We start from the raw sequence: 12,704 nt of genomic DNA on the forward strand, positions 1-12,704 counted from the left end.
TTTCTGAGATAGGCTCCAGCTTCCCCGCCACCCTGAACTGGAATAAGCGGGATACAAAATGAATTAATGAAAAATGTTACAATTTTTTTCAAGAGTGGCAGCTTTCAGCTTCTCTTAAGGCGATTTCAGACTCTGCAAGAACAGAAAGATTTGATCTTGAGGTGGTGAGAACAAAATATTGTCGTTTTGTACTCGCAGTTTGGTCCGGGCAGTTTCCGGTTTCTTCATCGGAAATCCAACTATAGGCTAGATATTGAAGAAAGTAGATGTGGTCTTAGCAACCTGACAACAAAGCTATGTGAAGTAATGCCGACATAAATTTTAAACTCTTTTGGTTTTATTCTCATTATTATTTTATAATGTAGGATCAAAATGTTTGAGCATCATCAAATTTATTGTACTCTCATTAAAACTAGTGAATGTCATCATGTATTTTGTGTTTGTGTGTGTGTGTGTGTATGTGTGTTTGGAAACCTCAAACGGAACAGCAGGCTGCAACACATCCTACATAAACCCTCTGGTAGTGCTCTGTCTTTGATTCATTTAGTTAGTGTAGCAGGTGGTAGCTGCTGCTATGAAGGCTGCTACAGTTGGACACAAGCAGACAAACACAGTCATACACAGATAAGCTTGTGTTGTGTTGTCTACGTGTGTTGGGCACGTAGGAATAGCAAATACGAAGTAGCCTCGCTGTGTGATTTCATAGCTAGCAGTTTTTCTTCAGCTCAGTCAACATGACGGATTTAATTTCCCCTCTCTGTCCTTCAGTTAATCTTTTTTTTTTTTCTTTACCCCGGAGCAATACAGTATTTCTTATTGTGCCGTCAGTGTTTTCACATCCACTCTCCCCCCTCACCCATTGTGCATTGTGTCTGGCTTTCAGAGTGTTTGTCTATGTTGGTGTCGCTCTGCGTTTGTCTTCTCTACATTAAGCTATTCTGTCTTCTCATCTTTTCCTCTTTCTTGCTCTGCTTGACTGTCTGTGTCTTTCTTGCACTCTCTTTGCACCTCCCATACGCACCTCTTCCACCACTAAAACACACACACCCTCACCTACCCCCCCCCCCCCCCCCCCTTCTCCTCCCTCTTCTTGTTTTCTGGCTTCTCTTAAATGTCCTTACTGGTGAGAAAGTGAGTGACAGTGCTGTATGCACAGCCTGAAGACAACTGATGGGGATTTTAACAGGATACGTCACAACTACAGGGAAAGGGGAAGAGGGAGGGACAGAGGAGAGAAGAAGAGGAGAGCGAACGATGAACAGAGACAGGGAGGGAAAGAGGGAGGGAGAGTACGGAGGGATATATTGACTCAAAGCTGGTCTACATGCTCCACAGAGTGTGAGAGACAGAGGACGAGAAAGCAAGGCAAGATGGAGTGCTGGCACAGATGAAGACTGTCCCTGGGTAGGCTTTTGTGCGTCTATATTTGTGCATGCATGTGTGAATGTCTGTAAGTGTGAGTACACATGTGCTTGCTTGTCTTTAAGCGGTGAGAATTGATTTTAGTAAGTTTTGCAGGCAACATGCAAATGTCCATGTGGACCGGAGCAGTGGATATGGATGTCATTACATAACAGTGCTTGAATGAGTGCTGAAGATGGGGAGAGGCTATTTGGGGGCTTTATCTTCATTCAGTCTTAAGACATGTGTCTGAATTGTAACTAAGTATGGTGGAGAGGGTGAGTCATGTTCATAGAAATGCAAGTTTTCAACTGTGCGTGTGAAAGAGACGGTATGTTTTATTTAGCACCAGAAAAGATTTGCAGCAATACTTCATGAATTTTCCATTGCTGATTTGGTCTTCTTGGAGAACTTAAAGTGTAGAATGCAGGGAAAAAGGATATAGTTTATGGAAAAAGACACATTGTGCAGGTTTAGGACTGTTGTCAGCTGTGAATGAAAACTCCACCTTAACTAGAGTTAAAATGGCAAAGCAAGAAATTCATGTTCTTACTGAATCATTTTCAAGATAAATAATACAGGGAGTCATTTTTCAAAACAAACTACAATTCTTCTGTTTTTATCATTTCTGGTGTCATAAATTATCTCGAAGAAGGTATAAGTGATGGTTGAACATCAAAAGAAGCGATATGACCATGTGAGCTTGAACTGACTGCATACATAACATACAGGTGGGACGTTACGACTTAGAACTGCATCCTGATGCTAAAGAACCATCGCCAATGTAAAATCAACCAGAATCAAACTCTTGGTTCGAGGTTATGCAGCATTAAGACCAGCAAATGTCTGTATTTACAAACAGGAGCTCAACTCAAGGACTTTCACGCAGAAGTAGGATGATTAAATCCTTATTATTAACTGTTCTTTAGATTATCATTACTTCCATTTTCTGCTTCTGTTTGGTCAGGTTTCAGGACTAAAATAACTTGTTATGGTTGAGGAAAACAAACTTAATCAGAAGAACGAGATTTGTAATAATGCCCATTAAGTGCATGTTTTCTGTGCAACCTTTCTATAAAAGTGATGGCGCGTCCTCGTGACCTACTGGAAGGACCAACGACCTTGTAACCATGACACCAGAGAAGAAGTTTCCTATGAAACGAAAACCCGTAATACAGCTTGTTCACATGCATATTAATTGATCTAATGGCAATTAGTTCAGATTTTTCAACTGAAAGTTTTCACAGAGGCAATCGTCTCTGCTAATCTAATGTCGACCTATCACAAACTGAAGCAGTAAACAATTTATTATAGTCACAAAAAGGAAAACATCACATTAAAAAAAAAAAGCTGGGTGGACTTTAAGAACCAGAAGTCACAGGTTGCCACCATTTATCAGACATGTGACTGTATGGCTGCTACCTGGGTCAGGTCTACCGTGCAAAAGAGATTTTCTGATCGCACTGGAACTTCCTGGTTAAATAAAGGTAAATAAATGAATTAAAAATAAACATATGTAACAGCACGTGACGGGATGAAATGTGGCGTGAATCCCCAAAAAAGACTTGCTTTGGTTGGACCATGCATGCTGGTGATGGCTTGTTCATTAGCAGGACCTGGATTTTTCTTCATAAAAAAGAACAAACCAGTTTTTTAGAATCACACTATTTTTATCTGGTATCGTTTAATCTGGGACAGCGCAGAAAACAAAGAAAACCACACCAGTTTGAAGTGGTTTTCTTTCATTTTTTTTTCTTTCTGTCACCAATATAATCAGACAAGCTTATGAAATCGCACACTAATCTGGAGGTGCATATGAGAGAAAATGTCTTTTTTTTCTTTCATCTCTGCAAGACAAATGGGAAGGTTTGAAAAGGGATGAAATTTGGCAATAGTTCTTTGGCTTCGTTTAGTGACAAATATGTAAAGGGCTGCAAAAGTATTAGCAGTATTATGTAAAAACGGCTCGGGGGGGGGGGGTTTGCAGATGAGAGAAAAGCAAGTGAAAAAGAAGAAAATGGGATTAGAGGGAAGTGCAGATGCACAAATGACATCACTTGTTCATAATTTACAGCATTGCATTTGAATATTCACTCAGAGAGCGGACTTGGGGTGCTGACACATTGTGTGAGTCACACTTGAAGTGCCAAAGGTTCTGGCGAATTCTATTTTGGCTTTTGAGAAGTGAGGATTGAATCAGCTGCTAAAGAAAAAAAAAAGGAACGCAGCTTGTTTGAAGTTGTCTCCAGGACGTTTCAGAGGTGTGCTGAAATTCGGAATATCGCCCTGGAGATGAATCGTCCAAAGTGACAGAAACCAGCAAACTCGCGGGAACTTGATGACGTGTGTGTGTGTGTGTGTGTGTGTGTGTGTGTGTGTGTGTGTGTGTGTGTGTGTGTATGTGTGTGTGTGTGTGTGTGTGTTTATTTGCTTTCGTCTTCCTCACATGATTTATTTCTTCATCTCTTCCTCATCCTCCAGCCCCATTTGACAGTCCAGATGAGTGTCTCCAAGCCCCCACCACCCCCCTCTGCCTCCCACCTGGCCATCCCCCCTTCCTCCACCTCCACCCCTTCCTCATCCGCCTCCTCCCCCTCGGCAACGCCCCACTCCGCCGCTCCTCCCCCGCCTTCTCCAGTCAAGATCTCTATGCAGGAGCACTTTGCCATTAACGTGTGCCCGGGGCCCATTCTCCCCATCCCACAAATCTCAGACTTCTTCCCACGTTTCCACGACTACCCCTGCACACCCCCGCCCCCCAGGGAGAAGAAGATCCTGAAGGAAGAGACTTTCAATGGGGAGACGGGTGGAGGATACAAGGATGGGGAGAGACGAGGGGAGAACGACGGAGACAGGGAGGAGGTGATCGACTCGGATGATGATGACAGTGAGTTCTGGGGAGGGAGGGAAAAGTTTTGCGGGGGGGGGGGGGGGGGGAGTTGTGTGTGTTCATTCATGTGACGATTATGAAGCAATTAAGCAGAAACACAACACTGCAAATCCTGCAACTTTTTTGGAGGAGTGTCATCAAATTTAGCTCAGTTTCAGTTTTTTTTTTTCCCAGAAAGCACAGCACGTGTTTGCAGAGCAGTTGCGGAGTCAAGCATTTTCCAGCACTGTTTGTCACTCTGGCTTTGTGTGACAGAGCGGCTCAGATGATTTATTACACAATGTTGCAATAGTGGGACTCCAGTTTCTGCTCATTCCAAAACAGTAATCAGACAAGACAGATCAATTCATACGGGGCAGCATCATGTTTTTAAGAGCCCATCTGCTACAAACATGACTCAGGGCTTTTCAGTATGTCTGAGTTTGACTGAATGCGTCTGTGCCTCTTAGTGACAGTAATTGCTGTGATTGTGTTGCTTTTTTTTTTTTTCATTGTCAGCCTACCTGGGAACGCTGGAGTTCACCCTGCTCTTTGATCAGGAGAACAACTGCCTTCATTGTACTATTCAAAAGGCGAAGGTACACACAACGCTTAATATGCTCTCTATATAAACACACCATCTGCATTTGTTGTATAATCATCCTTGAAAGCCCATTGAAAAAAAAAATTCTTTCAGATTTGCACAAGACATCACATCTATGTCACTGAATGCTTTTTGCAGAAATATGTCCCCATCTTGCAATGCATCAGCTTGTCAGTTCAAAACAAAATCGTGGTGCGGTAAATTGCTGGATAATGCCTATTGTGCAAGGACACAAGCCTTCCAGTACACATTTCCTTCTATGATTTTAATTATGTAAATCTCACTGAAGAGTTCCTCTGAGGACAGCACAGAATGGAAAAAAAAAAAAAAAAAGAAGTCGAACAGGGTGGAAAACACAGTCGGGGAACGAAAGACCCCAAAGCCAAACAGAGAATTAACTACAGTAGAAGTGGTCTGTCATATTCGCTGTCTTTTTCTGACCCTGTCAGTTGTGTGAAATGGTTTAAAGGCACAATGATGTCACCTCTGACAGTACACTATGTGTGTGTTTGTGTATCTGCTCGTGTCCTCAGGGTCTGAAAGCCATGGACTCCAACGGGCTGGCCGATCCATACGTCAAGCTCCATCTTCTCCCCGGGGCTAGCAAGGTCACTGCGCCAACCTTACCTCAATGGCAATTAGTGTAACATGTTTCCACATTGGGCTGCCCCACACACACCTACACACACACCTACACTTACATGTAGGGCTGATAGAGTCATGAAATTTAAGTGACTTTTTTATTCTGACTCAAATAACTGGTTTTTTTTTTTGTTTTGTTTTGGGTTTTTTTTTTGTCAACTTGACACATAATTGAACAAAAAAAACAGAGAAGACAAACAAACAGGTCATTTTCTCAGTTGTTTACTTTTTGTAAATAAAAATCTCCCTTGTTGAATCTTCTTTACCTGACACGGTGAAAAGGTCATGGCGCTCTTTGCAAAAACAAGGCAGCGGACTAATTTAGTGTGTCTTTTCAAGCCGTTGAGCATTTCACTAGGCCGCTGCTTTAATGTGGCCCGTCTCGTCCTCCCACTTTTATCGAGCACAAACACGTTCTGGTCGGCTGCACCACTCTTGTCTCGTTTTCAGCTGAAGCGGTGGGGAAGATAAGGCTTGCCACAGTAGCAGCGACAACATACACATACACATTGGCAGAGAGCTGCGGCACAACACAACCTGTTGTCGGCCATTTCTGCTCTAAGGTTGGTACGAAATGGGGTTACGAAAGGTGCAGGAGGAGAAAGCACCGAGTCAAGTTAGGTTGAGCTGGGGCACATGTCGGAAGTCCGAAAGGCTAACAGTGACAAAGTTTTGTGGATTTGGGATTTTTGACCTCCAGCGTTCCTCTGTCCGTCTTCCCTCCCACTGTTATCAGTCTCTTGTCCCCACTTTTCACCCAGATCTCTTGTCTCTATCTGCCTGTGCCCCTCTTTGACCTTGAAATACCACCAGTGTGCAGAAAGAGAGAGAGAGAGAGAATGGGGGAGACAACCGAGAGGGAGGGGAGAGCTGGAGAGGGAGACAGATGAGGAGAGGACAGCAGCAGGTGGTTGTCATGGAAACAAGGAGGATTGTTACACGGCTCACGTCAACAGGCGAGTGTTGATGTTGGGGGGGGGGGGGGGGGGGGGGGGGGGGGGGGGGGGGGGGGGGGGGGTGGGGGGGGGGGGGGGGGGGGGGGTGGGGGGGGGGGGGGGGGGAGGAATGAAGGGTGGGAAAGGTGGTGTTGGTGGTTAGGGGGAGCGCAGAGAAAGCGTCAATGAGTAGGTAAGTGCCCATAAACCACTGTTTGCTAAATACCCACCAGACGGAGGGGATGGGGGGGGTTGTAGTACGTCACTTGAAAAGTGGGAGCGTGCTGAAGTGAGGATGACGGACGCGCACTCTCACATAAACTCTCGTCCACTCCATGTGGGCACTTTGTGATGACTAATCCAGCACAAAAGCACTCAAGAAAATTTCAGCCACATCTCCTCCGTCCAGCAGATTTTCCTTCTCCGTCTCCCAGCACTTCCACGCAGCACGCTCTTTAATCAAGACACAATCAAGCATGCCGACGTGCAACGTACACACTGCAACACACTGCAACACATGACCTTGTGTGTGTGCATACACATGTTAAGGATTTAGTCACAGCCGTGGAGAGAAGCTCCCTCCTCCCTCCGTTTCGCTCGCTGCCTCCCTTCTTCTCACACACAAACATGCGATGACACAGTGGTTCTTGGCGCCCCAACGGTCACTGGTATTTTCATGTACTCATTCCAAGCTGAGATGCATGGACAATTTGCTCACAGCCAGGCTCTGTTCATCACAGCTCTGGGAAGGAGGGACTGAGTAAGGGGGGGGGAGTGTGAGATAAGAAAAAAAAAAATCATGCGGACAGATGGAGAGTTTGAGATAAAACATTTAGAAACAGATGCAAAACCACCCGTTGAGAGGGAGCAGTAAGTGACAGAGGGCAGGGAGAGGGAACTGGTGCTATGAATATTTTTAGGTGGAGCAGGTGATGAGATGTGAGTTCAGAAATTCAACCCAACTCACCTAAAAAAGAAGTGAAGATTTTTTTTCTTTTTTTGGGGGGGGGCAATTATTGAGTTTGCACACATGCATTGTGCTCTACACATGTGCAAGTGGTGACATCCCCCGCCCCCCCAAAGCATTAATTGATCAGTCGATGTTTTGCTTTGTTGCTGGAGCAAGCTCTGAGGGGGCTGGTTTTCAACTGGTGAGCAAAGAAGTTTCCAGCAGGAAAAAAAAAAAAGAAAAAAAGAGCTGCGATGGGGACGGAGATCAAAGAATAGCAAAGAAAAAGGAAACGCGGCGCTGACAGAACAATGGGATGTGATGACAAAAAACAGACTGAGGGGGTTGCAGGAAGGGTTCAGCATCTGGTCCTGAGGCATTGTTGTAGGGAGCTGACAGTGGCAGAGAAGAAAAAACAATGGAGATGGGGCACTCGGCTTCAAAGCCTGAAACACAAGCTGGAGTCACATTAAGACAGGAGGGTTCATACTTCACTGGTGGACAATTCAGTATACTGTTCTGCCCAGCTGCATAATTACCAGCCAAACAGTTAGAATAGAATAGAATAGAATAGAATAGAAAATGTAATCAGACATAAAACGCATGTAAAACGAAAGTGAAAGTGGGGTTACACAATCTGTCGATGCCTGTTATCATTGCATTAATGAGTGGAGGAGATCTTTGTACATGCAGCCCCTGTGTTAGCATTTAAAGAAGTGAATTAATATGCATTTAGTGCTTTTATGCAAATCCACTGCTAAAAATATTAATTCCACTTCCAAAATACTAAAGAAGAAGGTGATGTTTTCTTTAAATATTTACATTTTACAAACCCTGAGTTTTTTGTTAGTTTAAGCATTTGATTCAGCTTTGTACATAGATTATTTAATCAGAATCTGTTTTAAAAATACTTTTTTCTATATGATTTAGCTTGAAAATGACTGTAAAAGCTTTGTTTATGGATGGTGGAGCTTCATTTGCTTGCCAGTGGGTATTTCCTCTTCTGGGGAGCTGTGAATTTTCCTGCTGATTGTACAGTTTAATTGGCTGCTGTGTTGCGTTGTATTCAATACCTGGTGCTTGTTTTGGAGGCTGTTCTGGTCTCGTAGCACTTGGTTATGATGTTGGGCAGGAGACAGTCGAGCAGGTGAGACGAGGCAACCATTACAGCCCCTCTCTTTCTGGCAGCAGATGGCAGCGATTTCCTGAGGGACAGAGATAAATGATGCTTCCCCCACTCTTTTTCATCTTCACCGTCCCCTTATTTCCCCACTCCTTTAACTGCACATTCATGAGCTTTTACTCTCTTTCTCTCATTACAACCTGACAATTCCTCACCCTTTAAATATTTCCCTTTTTTAAAAAAAAAAACACTTTTTTTCTGGCTTTCATGTCTTTCTTGCTTCCTTTCCCGCAGGCAAACAAGCTACGCACAAAAACCCTAAAGAACACTTTGAACCCAGTGTGGAATGAAACGCTGGTGTATCACGGCATCACAGGAGCCGACATGACCACCAAAACTCTCAGGTGGGTTCTCAGCTCTGCATTTCTCTCTGGCCGAGCAATTAGCACCATTCCTCCAGACAGCCAAATGAGTGCTTCATTACATAGGAGATGAGGAGTCATACTTCTAACCCCAGCAGCGCTCTGTGCTTCCCATTGGGCTTTTTCCGCATACTGTAATTCATTATCACAAGCAGGCAACTCCACCAACTGCTCCACTTGCTGCTACTGCAGTAGCTGCTCAGGTGTTAGTTGTGCAGCGAGGCTCCGCCCCCTCCTTCCCACAGTGCTCTCCATGCGGACTGATTGAGGTCAAATGTAGCCATCTTGGCCCAAAAACTCTGACGTGCTCGTGTCATCCGTGCATGGCCATGTTGACTCAGAGACAGAGCTACATGTGTGTTTTGTCTTTGGACAGGCGCGCTGAGTGCAATCAGTGTCAGTTTACTTGGCGGATTCATAATAGGGCTGGATGTTTATCCCGAGGAAATGCGATGCCAAAAATATGCACACACACACATGTGTGTGTGCAGACACAAACGATATCATCGTTGCATGCAAATATAGGCAGTCAGGTGTGTACCTATCCTCTTGTGTGTGCATCAAGGGCAATCACTGGCAGGAAAGAACATGTGTGGCCCCTCCTCCTTATGTAGAGAAAATACGCACATACCACACACGTCCTTGAACCACACGTGTTCAGAAATAACATTCTCTGTCATCTCCCAAATGCATCGATATGAACTTGTGGAAAGACCCCCTTTTAAACTAGAGGAAACCCTTCTAACCTTTGCTCAAGGACACCATCCGGTCACAAGCCAGCATGGGAAGTCTGGGCTGCCAAAGTGAAGAAGAGAAGCTGGCGCGAAGCCAGTGTCATGCCAGAGATGAAGAGGCAGGAAGGTGGCTGCCAAGATAAACAAAAAAATCAGGAGGAAAAGTGCACATGATGCCGAGTGACAGACAAGAGGGCGTGGAGGAGGAAACGGGAGAAGCCAAGCCCGAGGAAGATGACAGAATGGGATGATGGAGAGAATCCAAGGGTCCATTGAAATAAAGAAAGACTGGCAGAAAGAGAGAGAGGGGGGTTGTTCATTTCATGAATGAAGTGATGAATGAGAAAATTCACTTAGTTGGGATAAAAGGGAGGCTGATGGGAGGATTTTACTCAAAGAGAAGCTGCAAATAGAAAGAGAAAAGAAGGACAGTGAGAACATGGTAGTTGGAGGGTTGAGATGGGATGAATAATGTGCTCTCTGACAACAGGGTGGGGGGGGGGGGGGGGGTTGGGGGGGGCATAGAAGAAGAAAGAAAGTGTGTTTGAGTTCACTCTGAATGTGTTCACCAGTATAATACTTCAGTCCGTTAAGCAATGTCGCCGTCATCACTCTTCAGAAAGAGGCAAGAGGAGGGCAAAAGTGAGAGGGATCCCCAGGGTGATGTTTACTCAGCGGGTCGAGTCTGGGTGCGTCTGGCCTTGCTGGTCCCGGCAGGGTGCAGGGGAGCGGGGTGATGTTGTACTCTTTGATCCCTGTGCTTTGTGCACAGATAAGCAGGACTCCGCTCAGCCTCCCCGAAGGCCCGAACAGGTTAGAGTTTATTGTAAAAATGGGCCATAGCTGTCAGATCCAGTATACCAGAGCTGTTTATCATCTCAGAACAAAGACTAGGCACAGCCAACTTTTTTTTCTTTTTTTTAATCCAAATATTTCTAACCTGGGATCATCAAGATTGAAAGTGTATTAAGAAAGTTAAACAAGGTTTTAACAGATTGGGATTGTTTTTATGTTCTGGATCGTTGATCATGGCCCGTATTTGTTTTGCTTGTGCTGTGTTGTATGGCCTTGACCAACTGTTGAAAACAAATGTCCGGCTCTGGCTCTTTACCAACCAGCTGCAAATTGTGTAAATGCCATTTGGTACTGAGCAGATTCTGTACAGCTGGCTAGCAAATCTGTTTCTGCAATCACAGCTTCCATTTGCAGACAGATATTATGCTATGAAAGTGGTGCGAGTTAATCAAAAGACTAAAATTGTGGGACGGTCAGGTAAGCAATGAGCTGAAACCAATAAAGCTTCATTATGGCATTGATGAGCAGCAGATTTGGGTGGTGTTTGTTAGCATGTTCATCATAATGACCCATTTGACAATGCCACCGTGAAACGAAGAGACTTTGGCCTTTCACAAATATCTGAATGCTATAATCCTTCATATTTCCATCCTGATTGGCAACAAAGGAGGTTTTTTAATGAAAAAAAAAAAAATTTGCTAATTTGCATAAATACAGGGCACATTCATCACTTTTCTATTCCTGCTGATATCAAAGGCAGGGTTGTGGGGATCTGGAGCCTATTCCTGAAACTATCAGAGGACCAGCAGAGGTGTAGTACTCTAGTAGTAGTAGTAGTACTCTTTTTTTTTTTTTTTTTATGTAAATGAAATAGATCAATTGCTCCTGATGTGGAATTATGCCGTTTCACTGTGAAGGCTCAAAAACAGTCTATTTTCTGTACTCTGCCTGAAACAGCATCATTTCTGATTTAGCAGCTCATTGATTGTTTTCAACAGCGTGTTCACCCCTTTAGTGTCCACACCTGTTTCAGTGTGTAACTTGTGTTTATCGGGCTACAAAAGTTCATAAAAAACCAAGTAGAAAATTACAGGAAGACTTTAGTTATGGACTTTTGGAAAAATGCATTAAAGTTATGCAATGACATTAATCAGATTAGAAGTAGTTTGTACTTCCATTTACCAGTCTGCATGGCTATGGCTTACACGTTTTCATGTTTGTGCACTGCAGCCCCCTCCTATGTTTTGCACAGGGGAACAAACACATCTATGACTGGGTAAGACTGAGCTGCACGGTTGCAGCCTGTTTTCAAGATGTTACATCAGGATGTGTACTGTAGAAATCAGCACTGACACAATTTTATCAGTTAATTAAAAAGAATAAAAATACATCTTCATATGAATGCATAAAAATAATATGTGTAGCGCTCTGGAAAGGCGGGGAATATTGTAATATAATATGGTTTTCTTGTACTTGTATGCAGTAAATGTTGGCTTGCTTGCAAGCTGTATTGTGTATGCATTTAATACCCATGTTCTCAAGCAAAGTAATAAGCTCTGTGACAAATTGTTCATGGTTTATGTGTCTGATTTGGAATATAAATATTCCTTAATCAAACAAGTGTTTTAAATCTGGAGCAGCGGTGGTGGAAATAACGACTAGAAGAAGTAATTACAGCACGTAAACACATTAAGCAGCTAACAAAAGAAAAATTACAGCTATAAATAGTATCAAATATAGGCTTTGATCATGTCTTTGAGCAGGTTTTTATGGTTTAGCGCGTCATCTCTCATCACGGTCAGTGATAAAATAGCTGGAACGCAGCCAAGACGGTTCACTGCATTAAAAATTTATTCTATTCAGCTCTTTGTATCACAGAAGAAATGCTGAAAAACAGTTGTATTATGTGCAAGTGGAGGGTGATGTGTGGGTTTGTGCATTTATTAATTAGTTTCATTAATCTGCCCTGAAGATGATTATATAAAACCATTAGGCAAAATACAAAGGGGGATGGTCATACAATGGCTGGGAGTAAAAAACCCTCAAAGTTCTGACAGCACAGTTTAATTTATATATATATATATAATCTATATTCAAAGAGTTTTAGCCTCAGTGTTCCTATTTTATCTCTAAGGGCCACTGAAGTTCCATTTTGCTATTAAGAATGAAGCAGATGAGTAAACCAGCAACTAATGTCTTCAATCCGGACTTCACGGCTGGCCTCATACCA

At 43.5% G+C, this 12,704-nt stretch overlaps 1 protein-coding gene across 1 annotated transcript in view; it reads left to right on the forward strand.

Moving 5' to 3' along the window:
• The first annotated feature begins 1,322 nt into the window (after positions 1–1,322).
• Positions 1,323–12,704, forward strand: part of doc2g (double C2-like domains, gamma) — a 40,313-nt gene continuing 28,931 nt past the window's right edge. Inside the window, exons 1-5 of the mRNA XM_079238241.1 lie at positions 1,323–1,404; positions 3,883–4,288; positions 4,790–4,869; positions 5,408–5,482; positions 8,818–8,927. Of these exons, the coding sequence (XP_079094367.1) occupies positions 3,901–4,288; positions 4,790–4,869; positions 5,408–5,482; positions 8,818–8,927 (653 nt within the window). The 5' untranslated portion in view covers positions 1,323–1,404; positions 3,883–3,900. The remainder of the gene's footprint in view (positions 1,405–3,882; positions 4,289–4,789; positions 4,870–5,407; positions 5,483–8,817; positions 8,928–12,704) is intronic.

This window comes from Telmatherina bonti (genome assembly GCF_933228915.1).
Source record: "Telmatherina bonti genome assembly, chromosome: 3".
NCBI classification, from domain to species: Eukaryota; Metazoa; Chordata; class Actinopteri; order Atheriniformes; family Telmatherinidae; genus Telmatherina; species Telmatherina bonti.